Genomic DNA, 17,245 nt, shown 5'->3' with positions numbered 1-17,245 from the left:
ATAAGCTTCCAGAGTCATCTTTGTGGGTGCTACGACCATGAATGAGTTCAAGGCAAGGTATGATAGATACTGTGTCAATGTTGAATAGTTGTTCCAGACATGTTAGGGCCTCCCTTGATGAGTCTGTCGACTCCTTGGAGTTTCCCGGAACAATAATAATAGTGAACAAAACAGAAGAGTTGATGTAATATCCCTTGTAATTGCACTGCATTAGAAACTAAATATTTAATATATTTACATCTGCACTATTAATAATAGTGCAGATGTAAATCCTCCTGCAGTAGCCCTGCAGGAGGATTTGAATAAGCTAGACAGATTGACAAATGAATGGGGATTTTGGTTTAATGTAAGGTCTTGAGGTTTGGGACAAATCGATGGGATGCTGCATACTCTATTGGAGGAGCTATACAGGAAGTAGCAGAGGCAAGAGATTTGGGGCTGATGATTGATAGAAACCTGAAATTTAGAGGATATATTACAAAGGTGGTGAAGGTAACACAGGACTACTGCAATAATGAGAAGGACTGACAATCAGAGATTAGAGTTATCATTCTCTTGTATAAGACTGATCAGACCACACTTAGACTATTGTTCACAGATTTGGTCCCCAGGATTTGAAGGGGATAAATTAACTGTGGAAAGGGCACAAAGGCAGATAACAAAAATGGTTTCAGGATTGGCTGAGGGAATGTGGAGTGCAGAGTTTGGTTGATGGAAGAGGTGATATGATTGAGACTTTTGAGAGGTGGTTACAGGGTTCACACTGGAGAATTCTTTTACTTGGTTGAACAGAGGGAAGGAGTGATGACAAGGGACCATCCCTGGAAGTTACAAAAGGAAACTGAGCAAGAGGGCGAGGAGTGGTTTGAAGGGTAGTTGAACCATGGAATCCATTGTCGGATAGTGGTGAGAGCAAGAACAGTCAATGAGTGGTATGCTACTGTTACATAAGAGGGACCTCCCACGATGAGTCTTGATGCTGTTTCCTAAGAAGGACCTCCTGTGATGAGTCTTTTGACTCCATGGAGGCCTTTAATAATATCTGAACATAGATATTATTCAGATATCTGAATTACTATATCTAATTCAGATATAAAAAGCTAAACTTAAAGAATTTTGTTGTTTATAATTACATGAGTAATTGTAGACAGAAAAATTGTAACAAAAAATGAACCTCAACATCTGATTTAGAAAATGGCAAATAGAAAATATGGATAAAGAATAAGTGTTGAAGGGTAATAAAAATCGAAAAGCAGCATCCTTTCAATTTTTATATAGTATAACAAGAGCAATGGAGACTTGAATAGGTTTTCAAAGAAATCTTAGAAAGTTGCAAAGACAATTTAAATCCAATCTTGAAATTGTGGTCTAAAGGAAAATTTCCATTTATAGTCATTAATGTTGGCATTACCATAGATGCAAAAACCTACAAAAATCTGAGATGTGAATGTTAATTGGTTTGGAAATGCAGTTGTTTAAATATTGATGAAAATTTGAATGTAGATTCATATACTAAATGAACATTTTTGCATACTGCAAGTTAAGATGTTTTCAATTTAAAAAGTCAAGTGATCTTATCAGATTGATATGAGAAAGAAACTAGGTGCCAAAGTTCATAAAAATATTAAAAAAAATTATGTTATTTCTTCATAGAAATTTCAATTTAAGGCTATAGAATCATGAAGTTTAAAATCTGAGTAAACTAAAACCATGAAGTGCAAAGCTAACTTTGCAGACCATTTAATGTCACCTGGTCCTTTTTATTAAGGATTAATCCAATTCTACATACTTTGCTGAAACTGTCACAAGCCAATTAAAGTAACTAACTAGTTTCATTCTAACTAGCTAATGATACCAAATTTCATTAAGTACTGCTTTGTCACTATTTTAAACTAAAGGATTCTTCACTCAGTGTTTAGATTTCAGTGAATCATCCATTATATCTAGAGTTAATTATTCTGAAAGTAATTAAATATTTAAAATTAATGAATGCTTGAAGGACAAATCTCACTGGTCCTAGGAAGACTTTTGACCAGGAGGATTACCTTAGATAAAGAAAGATTGAAGTTTATGCTATGTAACAGAAGACAAAGTTACATACCTATAAGTCTGGCAAAAGGTGGCTAAAAGAAAAAACAAACACAAGTCAAAAAAGTTAAGATTTATGATAAATTTTATTAATGTAAAAAGGTAATTGAAAGTTTTCACTTGGTTATATTATAAATTAAAGATACCAAGAAATCTTTGTTTTATCCTTTATTAGCCTATATATAGAAGTAGTCAGTTGTGAAGTGGCTTCATGAGACAACTTTGCTTACACTTGGATAAAAGGATGAAACCAATATAATTTCTTGGCATCTTTAGTTTAAAATTTAAAAAAGATACTTGCCTGTTTCTTTATTGCTGGTGCAATATTGAGTTTTCTTTCCCTAAGGACAACACCATCTACCTAGTATTAAAGATTAAATTAAAGCCTTAAATTTCTGCTTAAGAATAAGATTTATACAATAAAATGAACAAAATTTCATATGAGATATTGAAATGCTAGCAATGTTCAATCTAGCTATATAGTTTGCTATAATTTAGCTTCAGGGAACACATGTGGAAAATGGGAAGAACTATGCAAGTTGGAGATTAGTATAACAGACCTGATTATGTCAGAGGTTGAAGAATACCAACCTAGAGAGAGACCTAGAGTGTGGAAAGCTTAAATCATTGAAGTTTTTGGAGATGATTTTAGTTTAGAGGATAATGGCCAGAGTGATTAGCTTGCAAAGATAGATACAGTGAAAGAGGTGGAATGTCTTGGGAATGAGTTGAAGCATGAAAGAGATTAAGTTAATGGAAGTGAATGAATGCAAAGTAAATCACTAGGAATGGGAATGATAGAAAAGAGAACAGAAACAGTAGGAAAAGGAATGAGAAAAATGTGAGCAAGTGCTAAAACCAGAGAGATGCTAGGACAGCAGGCAAGGGAACAAAAGAAAATGCTAGGAGCAGATGAGCAAGGAAAGAACAGTGGTAAGAGATGTGATGTATGGAGACTTGAACTGTGGTGTGCAAGAGAATGCCTGAAGGAACGATAGAAACTGTGGCTATGGCAACAATTAAGTAGAATGAAAGGTGGATGAGATTGTCATGGTGGGCATGAATAACTTAAGGCATGAATCAGATGGCAAGAGATCTGAGGTTCATGCTTGAAATTATATGGAAGAAACCTCAGAGGGAAGATAGTGCATTACCCAGGTATGATAGAGCTGATGAGAAGAACATTAATAATGAATGATAGCCATAATACAGACTTGAAATATATAGATGCTTGGAGGACAAACAAAATGTAGGTGAGAGACAGCTTGCATTGAATGAGGAAGGACATGCATCTGGAGAGATTGCTGTTCTCTGAACAAGTGTCAATTAGGGAAACTAGAGTGGGGTTGTCTCTTATGGGACCACCCCCACTCTAGTTTCACTTGGTGCTTAGGAAAATATATCAAGTAATGCTGAATCTAATGGAGTCTGGAAAAGATGATAAGTACAGAAACTGATATTTTTATTCTTTACATTAATGCCAAGAGTATCTGGAATAAAGGAGATGAATTGGTGATGCTGATAATATTAGCCTGTTCAAAGATTGGAATCTAAGACATGGCTGACAAAAGATATACTAACAGGAATAGAAGTAGCAAGGTACAGAGGGCTCTTTGATAGGGTAGAAAAGGAAAACAGTGGAGGATAATGGCACTAATGGTTTTGAATGCATATGATGCAAGGTAGAGGTGGGCAGGACAGGATATTTAGCGAGGTGTTGCTAAAAGCAAGGAAGCACGGAGTAAGGAGCAGGAGATGTTTAGGCAGTTTAGCTCAGCAAGTATAAGAATGATTGTTATGGGAGATTTTAACAGAGCAGTTAAAATTGGAAAGAGGAAACTGCATGTAGTAATAAAAGGAATGGAATTTAAGGAACTAATGTCTTTAGGCAAGATGAAGGCAGATGGGATGAGTTTTGGATTTGATCATATCAGAATAGCTGATGCTAACTGAGATGGCAACTCTCCCTAGTTGCCTAATTAAATCTGATCTAAGAGTTTTAGATCAGATTTCTATCTTTGAGTTTCTTATTCAGCTTTGAAATAATATGGGATTTAACATCCCCTTAATTTAAATAATTTTATTCTGTCGAATTGAAGCCTCTTTATTTTAAATAATCTATTGGTACAACTTCTTGGCAATTTGCATAGCAGAGTATATGTAAATTTCTGTTCACTATCTTGGTAGCATTCAGGTCTACCTACTCACTGATGAGACCTCAAAAAAGGTCAAAACTGGTCTGGGTAGTGACCTCTCATAATGTAGAAGAGTAACCATAGGTTTACTGCAGGTAAAGTAGAACATATCCTATGGAGCTGTTTTTTTACATTATGGGTAAATACAAAGAATAGTGATCAGAGCTTGCTCCAGCTTTGCAACAAGTTGCCCTGGCATTGCACTACCATGTGTTGGCTTCAGCTTGGACTTGCTGAACTTTATATAGTTTCTATATTTGGCATGACTCTTAAATAAGATTTCTATCTTTGAGTTTCTTATTTGGCTTTGATGATGAAAGTGAAAGTTATTTTTCACTTGGATAAAGGATTAAACTAAATTTATTATAGGCTAACCAAGTGTGAGCAAACAAAGTTTGCACCTGAAAGTATCTTCAGGACTAGGGTAAGGTGGTACAACACCAGGAAACTTGTTGCAAAAGGTGGAGCAAGCCAACATCATTCTTATCTCAGAATCTCCCATAATGCAAAACAAAATCCAAGTCTAACCAAGTGAAAAATAAACTTTCAACATCTTTCTCTAAATCCAGAGAAATTTAATAAAAAGGTGGCACACTGTTTGGCAACTCCTATAGGTAGAGATGACCTTGCTAATGTTTCTGCCTAGAATCTCCACTTGGACCTGGCTCACACTGAAGAGACCTCAATAAAGGTCTCAACTAGTCTGGGTAGTGGCCCTTCCCTTAATGCATAATATTATACATATCTGCAAGGAGATGTGTTTTGCATTATGGGAGATACTGAGACAGGAGTGATGTTAGCTTGCTCCACCTTTGCAACAAGTTGCACCACCTTACTCCAGTCTTGAAGATACTTTCAGGTGCACTTTGTTTGCTCACACTTGGATAAAGGAGAAACTAAATTTATTAGTCTAACCAAGTGAAAAATAAACTTAACATTTCTCTTGGGAGAGACCACACTCCTACCAAGCACATCCCCCAGGTGGCAGAAACCCAAATGGGCTGCTCTGAATAAAAAACTGTGGACCAAAGGATGTAGCAGAGGCATTGCAAGCTGGCCACATTGTGCCAGTAACTTTCATGAGCAGGAGAAAGTCTACAAACCGAGAGTGCTACTGCGTACAGGACAACCAATGCACCTACTCAAAGACCACAGAGTAGGTGAGAAATCAGCAATGTGGTCAGCCAAGGATGTGAAACATGTAGCCACCCTCAACATAAGATCACTATATTGACCTGGAAAATTTAAAATTAGTCCAGGAAAATTTAAAGACTGAAATAAATTTAGTATTTCAGGTTTATCAGACACATTGGTGCAGAGATGGATTCACCAAAAGGAAGAATGTACTTCAGGAAGAAAAACATCACACAGAGAAGGAGTTGCATTATTAACTGAAAAGAAACTTTCACTCAGTAATTGAAATAAACCTGATGTCTCCTAGAATAATCACAGCTAAACTTAGAAAGAAAAAGGTCAAACAATTAAAATAATCCAAATATATACACCAGACAACCATTCAGAGGAAAAGAATTTTTATGAACTACAACAGGAAATAGATAATCCCAAAAATAGAGAACTCATGATAATGATAAGAGATTTAATGCTAAAATAGGAGTTCACAGCAGACAAAAAAGATGTGATGGGGAAATTTGGATAAGGAGAGCTTAACGACAGAGGAGAACAATTACTCCACTTCTGTAAAGCAAACTATCTAATGATTAGAAACATTCTTCTATCAATACCCTAATAATAAATATACATGGACATCCCCAGATGGTAATATAAAGAACCGCATTGACTATATCATAAACAATGGAAAAAAATCAGTAAATAATGTATGAACATTAATTTTGATATTGACACTGACCATGAAATATTAACTGCCAAAGTGAAGATAAAATTCAAGAAAAACAATATCAGAAAAGAAGAAAACATCAACCTATCAAAACTAAAAGATAGCTCAAGCAGAAGTCAATTTTTAGAACAGATGTGCTTGAAATTAAAACCCTCCTTCTAGAAGAGCAGAAAATACTGGGAAGAAGGAAAAGAAAGTTATCAATTGCAAAAGACACTAGGTTCCAAACCCAAAATAAACAGTGGATAACCCAAGAAATCATAGTTACCATAAAAAAGAAAAGAGAGGCCAAGATACTTTTAAACCAACAAAACAATGAAGAGAATAGAGAAAAATACAGAGCACTAAAAAATAAAGTTGATAACCTATGCAAAAAAGCTGAAGAAAAATGGTTAGAAGAAAAAGCTAAAACATAACAAAACAACCTAAAAGTCTTCCATGATACTGAAAGAGAAATTACAAAGGAATTCATTCTCAGCAAAAGAATGATAAACAAGATGACTGAAACTGGGAATATTGAATATATAAGAAAAATCTGGTCAAACCATTTTAAGACTATCTTCCACCAAGGAAACTAAATTACAATGCCAACAATAGAAGAAAATAATGATCACCCAAAAATTTTACAAGTTAGATACACAATAAAACAGATGAGAAACAATAAAGCACCAAGCATTGATACTATCCCTACTGAACTGTGGTCATATGGAAGCAGCATATCAATGAATATTTAACCCTATTCAATAAAATATTACAAATAGGAGAGATCCTAGATGACTGGAAAGATCATCCCAATATATAAGAAAGGAGACAAAAGAGACTGCAGAAATTACAGACCAATCAATTTATTCCCTCACACCTATAAAATATTCATAATTATACAAAATAGATTAAAAAACACCTATGAAGAAATGATAGGCATAGAACAAGCTGGTTTCTAAGGAAACTATTTAACAATAGACCAAATTTTCACATTGCACCAACTAGCAGAGCTCAGCTGGGAAGACCATAAAGAACTATATTGTTGTTTTGTGGACTTTAAACAAGCCTTTGATAACATTGGAGAAATCCTTCTTGAAATACTAGAAAAAGCAATAGACAAATATAATATATAGTTTCTGATAAAATATTATCAAGACAAATGCAATAGTTAAAAAGACACGACAGAACCCATAGAGATCCAAAAAGGAGTAATGCAAGGATGCCCATTATCCCCATGCCTATTCAACATATCTAGAAGTTGTAAAGAAGGCAATAGACAATGAGCCTGGAATCAATGTCAGTGGTTTAAACATAATATCAAATATGCAGATGATCTTATCCTTCTTGCAAGAACCCCAAATGAACTACAAAAGTTCATCAACAAGTTAAACGAAACCTGTAAAAACATATGACATGACAATAAATATACAAAAGACAAAAGTGATGAAAATAGGGAGGAACAGAACTACCATTGCCACCACCCTAAACAAAGAACAAGTAGACAACTTCATATACCTTGGATCAAAACTAACAAACAATAGATGCAATCAAAACAATCAAACACAGAATACCAATAGGATGGACCATCATGGGAAAATTATAGAAAATGTGGAAAACAAGATATAATTTGATTTTGGCTTGCTTAGATATGAAGTAATAATTATACCAACAGTCATCTATGGAGCAGAAGCTAAGCATGGACAGTTAAAAAAAAAAAGGAGAAAAAACTGCTGGCATTTGAAATGAAATGCTGCTTAAGAAAAATAAATGGAACAAGTTAGATAGAAAAGAAAACAAACATCAATCAGACAAGAACTATTGTATAAAAAGGCAATAGAAAACAACTGAGATGGTTTGGACACACTGTATACATAGATGCAGACAGACTTCCTAACAGCCTAATCAATACTTTAACTGAAAAAAGACCTGGCCTGGAAGACTTAATTTCAGCCAGGTAATTCTTGAACATCTCAGGATGCAGAACATAAGGAACTTTTTCAAACAGCAAGGGATAGAGAAGACTGGAAGATCCTGCTCAAGAGAAGACTCAATCCATCTTAGATGGAAGAGAAGAAGAAAAGATCTTTCTCTACATCCAGAGTAATTTAATAAAAAGGTGGCACTGTTTGGCAACTCCTATAGGAGGAGATGACCTTGCTAATGCTTCTGCCTGGTATCTCCACTTGGGCCTGGCTCATAGTGAAGAGACCTCAAAGGTTGAAACTAGTCTGGGTAGTGGCCTTTCCCTTAATGCATAACATATCTGCAAGGAGATCTGTTTTGCATTATGGTAGATGCTGAGATAGGAGTGATGTTATCTTGCTCCACCTTTGCAATGAGTTGCACCACCTTACCCTAGTCCTGAAGATACTTTCAGGTGCAAACTTTGTTTGCTCACACTTGGATAAAGGATTAAACTAAATTTATTATAGTCTAACCAAGTGAAAAATAAACTTGGTACATATCAGTTTGGGGTGTTAATGGCAGGGCCATCGCCAGATTAGATTGCATCACGAAGCAAGCAATTAAATATTGCCCTCAATAGATTATAAGACAAAAATGTAAGAAAATCTCAAACTGCCATTGTTTTTATTACAAGAGAAATATTAATGTAAAACAATTACATATTAATTAAATGTTTACTCTATGGGTATATTGCACAATAAAACTTCTAAATTTAAATTATAAGCTATGTCCATCTCTATTAATATAGTTGCTAGACCAATCAATCTTTCTTAGGTCATTGCTGTTTGGAAATAATTTTCCGTTTAAGCCTCTGGAATGTTGAGTATAAGGAAAGATTGAGAAGATTTAATTTGCAGTCTGGTGGAGAGGAGATATGATAGAGACCTACAAGTTGGTAAGGGGTTGTTATAAGATCAATGGTGGAGAAGTTCCACAGAGAATAGTGGGAGATCAGGGGAGAACCAAAGGTCATCCCTGGAAACTGTATAAAGAGGGTGTAAGAGGCAGGTTTTTTTCATGCAGAGTTGTGAATGATTGGAATGCCTTGCCTGAGAGTGTGGTGTCTGCAAGGAGTTTGAGTGTTTAAGGCTCAGTATGATGAGATGTATGATAAAAGTACCTCCCAGATGAGTCTTGGGGTAATAAAACTTCTTTCTGCACTTGCTACACTAATAGCAATTGTTAGCATAGCTATGACACCTACTGCAATATGGCTGAACAAGCACTCTTAAGTGATGCCATGAGGCAGGCTGCCTCTATGCTATACCCTGTCGACAGTACTGGTTAATGGTGTAAGCTTTTCTAATCCAAACGGTTTTATCTTAAAAAACTGCACGTACAGATTCTAGTGTAACATGTACTGTTTTGTTTAAAAACAGTACTCATTACTTACATTGAAGTTTTTGGAGCTTGAAAAATGTTATTGTAAGTAGCACTTCATTAAATAATAGGTCAAAACTGATGCAGTTGGAGTATACTGCAAGTAAAGCAATTCAACTTTTCAGTATATGCCTTGTGGATTGAATTTTTTTTGCATACTAGGGCAAAAGACTTGATAGGTCTGACATGGAAACATTCTTTGAAAAGTAAAAACTCTGGAATTGAATTATTGGGTTGGCAAATAAGTTCGTTTGGTTTATGCATTAGTACAAACTTATGCCACTTTGCCTGTCACTATTGTTGCACTACTGTGCAGTTGAAAGGCAACATTTCACATAACCTTTCAGTGAATTTATTTGGCCTACTCTAGTTGTGTGTATAACATTTTTAGACATGGAAAGAAATAATGTATGTTACTGGCATATTTTGCTTTATTTCAAAAAAGCAAAACTAGCTACAGAGCCCCATAAAAAAAATATAGGGTGTATATGGAGATTGTGCCTTAATAGACCACATATGCCAAAAGTGGTTTTCCAAATTTCACTCTGGAGATTTTGCTGTCAGTGATGTGCCTTGTGCTGGTCACCTGACAAAGGTTGATTCGAGTGTTGAAGGATATTGTTGACAAAAATCTGTCACAAACGGTGCAGGAGATTGCTGCAGTACTGAACACATTCCATATAAGTGGTGAAAACTATCTGCACAAGCTGGGATATGTTTCAAAAGTCAATGTTTGGGTGCCACATGAATTGACTGAGGCCAATGTGACTGCATACATATCCATCTGATTTGCTACAACATCAAGAAAACAACCCATTTTTGAAGCAGATGATCACAGGAGATGAAAAATGGTCATGTACAATAATGGGTTACATAAAAAGATCATGGGGACAAGAGCCAACTGCTGCAAACAACCTGAAAAGTGGGATTGCACCCAAAGATCATGCTCCGTGTGGTGAGATTATAAAGGTGTTGTCCGTAATGAGGTCTTACTATCAGGCAGAACGATCAATTCAACTGTATTGCTCACAGTTAATGTGACTGGCTCGTGCAATTAGTACAAAATGTCCTGAATTGGTAAATTGGAAAGGAGTTCTCTTTCACCATGAAAACACCAGACCCCACATATTAGCAATCTAGAGTAAATTGTTATGTCTTGGCTGGGATGTTTTACCACATTCCCCAGACCTGGGACCTTCCAATTACCACTTATTCATTGTTGCAGAATTCTCTGCATGGGAAAACCTTTACTAATGAGGAGGCTGTCGAAAGACACCTGGATCAGTTTTGTGCTAGTAAATCTCAGGAGTTTTATGAACTCAGTATAATGAAGTTGGACAGATTGCAAGTTCCATTGATAAAGAGGATCAATATATAACTGACTAGTATGCATTATATATATTAAATGAAATGTTTCATTTCACTCTGAAAAACCAAACTAACTTATTTGCCAACCCAATACATTTTTGCAAAGGATGTAGAAATAATATAAATTGATTCAAGAGATTACATAAAAGCTGTATAAACTTATACTGAAGTCTTATGGTATGCAAGACAATAAGTATTTTAACTGTGGTAAATGCAAATTGTGAACTTGCTAGAGCCAAGAAAGTATTATTACTACTACCCTAAGATCCCACTGAGTTAAAGAATCATCTAAAAGATTCCTTTATCATACATAGCTCATGCCTTAAACACATTCAAATTCTCTACACATAGCACTCTAGTAAGAGATTCTAATCATTCACAACTTTGCATGCAAAAAACCTGCTTTTCACTCCTTTGTTCACACCTTTAGTTTCCAGGGATGACCACTTGTCAAAATTTCACCATTTTATAAAAAACCTCTTTAGTAATCTTAAAACCCTTTACCCACTGTTATCATATCACCTTTTTCTCTTACCCATTAGACCCTTCAACCTTTTCTTTATATTCAACTTTCTAGAGGTTAGAAAATACCTTAGTTACCACTGGACTCTTGAAGATCTTAGTCCTTTTGAAAACAAATTTGTTTTCAAAAGTTGATGTGGCATAATCAGTTTTATACAATGGACCAAGAATCTTCAAGTCTTCTATATCATTTCTAGAATTCATTGGGTTGTGCTCCAATTTTGGTAAAAGGTCTTGCCTACTCATAACAAAGGCATTAACTGATTTTTTTTTATCCTAAATTTTAGCTCCTCATCCATTACACCAAGATCTTAGACTCCACCTCCAACAATACATGTAATAAATCCAAATTCTACATTTCATTTTTGCCAAAATTTTAAACTAAATTTTGCAACATTAAACTGACATCCCCACTCCCTCATTCTCAATATTCAAATTCTTGAAAGGCCATAATATCTCTACTCAGTTCATCCCAACTTTGCATCATCTATAAACTGATTATCCCCATCTAAAATTTCCCTAATATCATTAACATACAGGTTAAACAGCAATGGCCCTAAAAAAGATCCTGTAACTTTCCTGTTCTGGGATACTGCTCACCATAAGACTTACTGATACCTATCACATGGCCAATCTAATATCCAACCACATCCACTCTAGTTTGACTTTCAAACTATTAAGTTTTGGGTAATCTATCAAAAGCATTTGTAAAATATATTACCATTTATCCATCTCCTTTGTCCAATGAAGCAGTCACCATATTATAATAAGTAGATTAAAACATGACCTTCCTTTAGCAAATTCATGCTATTCTAAGATAATGCTATTGTTGTCAACCCAATTCTGAATTGTGGATGAAGTGTTGGAGAGCTATATTCAGCATCTGAATATAGCTATATATGAGTATAGAAAATGAGAGAATGGCTGTGCAAGAGGAGCAAGGAAACAAGTAGGTTCAGGGTGGACAGCAGTACACAGCATGAGAAAGGGGGATGCTCCAAGAGGAGCAGGTAAGAGCATGTGTAGGCAGGAAAGAAATGGGATGACCAGAGATCAAGAGGAAACAGATGGAACTGCAAAGGGTTCTGAAATGAAGAAGCAGAAAGGGAAATGGCTCTAGTCCAGCATGGAGAGGTCACATTGAGCAAGTAGTATCAGTGGAACTAGCTGTAGATCCAGAAATGAGCTGTGTTTGTATACACAATGCTAGAAGTATAAGAAACAAGGCAGATGAAATGGTTGCACTAATTGCATCTGTGCACCCAAAGATTGTCAGAATAAGTGAGACATGGTTAGATGAGGATGGCATCCTGACAGGAATAGAGATGGAAAGGTATGATGTGTTTTGTGAGGATAGAAGGGGTAAAAAAGGGAGGGGGAGTGCTATTGATGATAGAGTTATGTCTATACAAGGTAGAGATGCAAGAGAGAAATAGGGCCAGTGGTTTTGAGGCAGTATGGTGCAAGATAGAGGTGAATAGAATCAAATACTTGGTGGGATGTTATAGACCTGGTAATGTGGATGGTGGTGATAGTGAAATCACTACTCAAATAAGAAAAGGGTGATCATTATGGGTGATCATAATTATGCAATATAGACTGGAATGAAGAGATAGCAACTGGAAGTAAAGAAAATGAATTTCTTGAGTTTTTGAGGGATAACTACCTCAGACAGTATGTAATAGAGTACAAACAAAGATTGAGGGTCTTGGATTTGGTCATCTCATCGGAGGATGTAATTATAAATTAGGTGTCAAATCATCTACCAATTGGTGAAAGTGACCATGAGGTGATTACCAAGGTGATTGCCAGCAGTGCAAGGACCCCTGTGAAAAAAGGGTATATGTGGAACTACAAGGGGGATGATTATGAAGAGCTCAGGAGACAGCTTGCCAGTGTAGCATAGAATGAGGAGTTAGCTGGAAAAGAGATCAATGCAGCTTGGGGATTTTCAAAAACTATTTAGTAGATGCAATGTCTAAATGTATACCATGGGTGAGAAGGTTAAATAAGGTAGGTGTGAGATGGATGAATAAAGAGATTAAGCATGTGATACAGAGAAAAAGGGCATTGTGGAGGCAGCATAAGAGAAGTGGAAGTAACCAATTTCATGAGGTCTACAAAGACCAGGCAAGGAGGGTGACTTAGTTGGTGCAAGTAGCTAAAGAGAAGTATGAACAGCAGTTAGCTAATAAAGCCAAAAAGAATCCTAAGGAGTTCTGATATGTAGCCAGCAAAAGAAAGAATGATTATGGAAGGATGACATTGATTGGAAGAAATGGTATAAAGACAGCTGATGCAGAATGTGTGGTGGAGATACTTGAGCAGTTCATAAAGATCTTTAAATCTTGTGAATGAGACTTCATGGAGAGATTGAGAGCAGTTGATGGGGAGGAGAGACTGACTGTAAGTGAGCAAGAGGTGTTTGGGGAGTTGAGTAAACTAGATGTAAATAAGGCTGTGGGACTTGATAATATATCACTGCGTATTCTGCAGGAATGTGCCAGAGAATTGACACCTGCCTTGACGTTTTTTTAATATGAGTCCTGCACTTGGTCAAGTTCCTCCTTCCACTCTTTAGAGTGGAAGGAGGACAAGATTGTGCCACTTCATAAAGGAGGTGATTGAACTTAAGCATCAAACTATAGGCCTATCTCTGTCAGGTGTTGTGGTTAAGTTGTTGGAGAAGCTTGTGAGAACTAGGATACAGAGTTGGGTTGACAACAATGGTATAATCTTTGATGGATAGCATGGATTTACTAAAACATGACCTCCCTTTAGCAATCTACTTATTATAATAAAGTGACTGCTTCCTTGGACAGAGAAGGATACACAGTAATATACTTGGATTTCACAAAAGCTTTTGATAGATTACCTCATGATAAGTTGACAGTCAAACTAGAGCAGATGGGGTTGGATATTAGAATAGTCCATTGGATTGGAGACTGGCTATCTGATAGGTATCAACACGTTGTGTATGGGGGTGTGATATCCAGGAAAAGGAAAGTCACTAGTGGAGTGCCTCAGGGATCTGTTTTAGGGCCATTACTATTTAACTTTTATATTAATGATATTGGAAAAGATTTGGATGGAGATATTCAGTTGTTTGCAGATGATGCAAAGTTGGGACAAACCATGAAGAGTAGTGAATATGTTGTGGCCTTGCAAGAAGACTTGAATTGAGTGATTGGGCAAGCAAATGGGGATGCGAGTTCAGTGTTGCAAAATGTAAGGTTTTAAAATTTGGAAAACAAAGATGAGATGCAGAATTTATGCTTGGTGAGAATATTGTTGGAAGTGGAGGAAATAAGAGATCTGGGGGTGATAGTGGATAAGGATCTAAAATTTAGGGGACACATTGCCAAAATTATGAAGACAACATAAAGACTTCTGGGAATCATGTGGAAGACACTGATGTAGAAATAGGGAGATTCTTGTTCCACTGTATAAGGCTTTGATTAGGCCACACATGGCAGCAAGTGCAGATGTTGCAGCAGCTGCTTTTCCTAAAGCATTTCAAGACTGTAGAACAAGGAAGTCATCCTCCTGATCTCATTTTTAATGTTGATGAGACTGGCTCTACTGGAAAAATTGCCATCACACACCTTCATTTCCTGAAAATGAAGGTTCTTCTTCAGGTTTTAAAGCCTGCAAAAGATAGATTATGCTTTTGTTGGGTGCAAATGTCTCTAGAACTTTGAAGTTTAAACCAATGTTGGTGTACCATTCATAGACCATGTGCCTTCAAGGGTCTAAAAGCCATGCTGCTAGTATTGGAAATGGAACAAGACTATACAAGTTTTTATAGACTGGTGCACTAATTATGTCCTACTGTGCTTTGCTTCTGTAAAGAAAATGATTTGCCAAGGCATTGCTTCACCTGGATAATGCCCTGGACATCCTCAAAACCTTGCTGAAATAAACACCATTGGATGTAAAGGTTGTTTACATGCCTAAACAATACTTTTGCAACTGATCGATCAGGGGATTATATCAATCTTCAAAGTCTATTACCTCTGTATAACATTTATGGAAATGAAAAGAGTCTTGGACACTTCAGGAAAAACTATTAAAGACTATTAGCAGTCCTTCGATATTTCGAATGGCATTAACATTGAAGCAGCTTGGAACAACGTATAAGCAAAGTGTTTAAAAGGAGCATGGCAAAACTTCTAGCATTTATGCATGACTTAGAGCAATAGCAGAATGTTATTGAAGATGTTACCAAGCTTGCACGAGAGGTGGGATTCTATGATATTACAGCTGAAGAAGTCTTAGAGCCATGATAAACCACTTTCCAATGAAGACTTAAAGAATTAGCTGAACAATTAAGTCAAAATCCAAAGGAGAAAGAAAACAAAAAGGTGGTCCTCTGAGAGATGAAAACTGCTGATTTACAGCAAATCCTTACGAACATAGACATTGACTAATGAACTCTGTGAAATGGACCACGATTGGGAACAGAGTGCAAATGTAAAAAAAGCAGTATAATCTCATCTATTTGACTTTACACTGAACTCCTTAAGGAAAGAAAAAGATCTAGGCAGTTAACAATGGATACTTTTTTAAAAAAATGCAGGTGATCCGAAACAGGAATTTCAGAAATATTCCTATCTTTTTGTAGTTTTATATTTGGTTATTAATAATTTTATTTTAATGTATTATCAAAGCTTTAAATATAATAATGTTACACATACTTCATGTGCATATTTTTTTGACTGTGCACAAAACACCTTCATACCTCCATTAAAACTGGGTTTGTTTTATGCCCATTTTTCAGGAACGGAACTGAGGTGTAAACCAAGTGCCTGTATATTGTTTAGGTCTGGTTAATCAAGGCTATGTATAACAATACCCACATTGTTAAATTGTCAATGCAGAATATATTATATTAGTGCATATTTTAATGTTATTTAAGTCCTAAATTATTAAACTGATTAACAGTAGTAGTTAATTATTTGGTCTAAGGGGGTATAGAAAGTAGTTGAATTGTTTTATAAGATGTGATTCACTCTGAGCTATATTAATATGAAACTTCATATTAGAAAGTGCATTGATACTGTAAAGAAATAAGGCAGAGCATTATTATAGTATCATGGAGATTTATAGGGGGTCTATATTATAGAATTAAATATGTAAATAATTAACATGGCCATTAATGGGCTGATGCACCATACAGCCTGTCATCATGGGAATAATTATTTCAGGCAACTCCAAGGAGTCGACAGACTCCGAGGGAGGCCCTAACATGTTAAGAACTATTCGACATTCACACAGTATCTATCATACATTGCCTTGAACTCAGTCATGGCATCAATAATAGACTCTGGCAGCTTATTCCACTTATTCACTCTCCAAACAAAAAACCTAGCTCTAACACCCTCACCACACTCTTGCCCAGTTTCCATGGATGGCCTTAGTCCTCCCACCACCAGTCCTGTTCTGAAAAATATCCTCTGAATTAATCTTATAGAAACTTCAGTAATTTGAATGTCTCAATCATATCACCCTTTTCTGCCTATCAACCAATTTTTGCAACCCACAAATCTTCAATCTGTTCTCAGAAGGTTCATTCCAGACTTGCCGCCATCTTGGTCACTTGTCTCTGGATCCTCTCCACCTCCTTCCCATCAAGAAGAAACCCTGGTGCCTATATCTGGACACAGTAGTCCAGATGGTGTCTTATCAGGGTTCAATATAGAGGAACAATACCTTGTCTCTGCTTGTTAAATATTTTTCAGTAACCAAGTGATTTGATGAGCTGATTTAGCCACTTTTGCTATATCCCCCAAACTTCAACTCGCATCCACCAACACTCCCAAATCCCTGCCCTCAATCTCCTGGAGTATGGTTCCACCAATGCGATATACTGCTACTAATCTTTTCAACC

The 17,245-nt window shown here is 36.1% G+C and overlaps 1 protein-coding gene across 1 annotated transcript in view; it reads right to left on the bottom strand.

Moving 5' to 3' along the window:
• Positions 1-17,245, bottom strand: part of LOC150109866 (uncharacterized) — a 185,502-nt gene that overhangs the window by 67,284 nt on the left and 100,973 nt on the right. The window contains exons 5-6 of the mRNA XM_090396404.1: positions 2,390-2,449; positions 2,102-2,123 (exon numbers count right to left, since the gene is read on the bottom strand). Of these exons, the coding sequence (XP_090252530.1) occupies positions 2,102-2,123; positions 2,390-2,449 (82 nt within the window). The remainder of the gene's footprint in view (positions 1-2,101; positions 2,124-2,389; positions 2,450-17,245) is intronic.

This window comes from Typopeltis vanoorti, chromosome 1 (assembly GCF_054136105.1).
Source record: "Typopeltis vanoorti isolate ZY-2024b chromosome 1, IOZ_Tvanoo_1.0, whole genome shotgun sequence".
NCBI classification, from domain to species: Eukaryota; Metazoa; Arthropoda; class Arachnida; order Uropygi; family Thelyphonidae; genus Typopeltis; species Typopeltis vanoorti.
The sequence above is the reverse complement of the archived record's forward strand: the minus strand, read 5'-3'. Positions and strand labels throughout refer to the sequence as shown.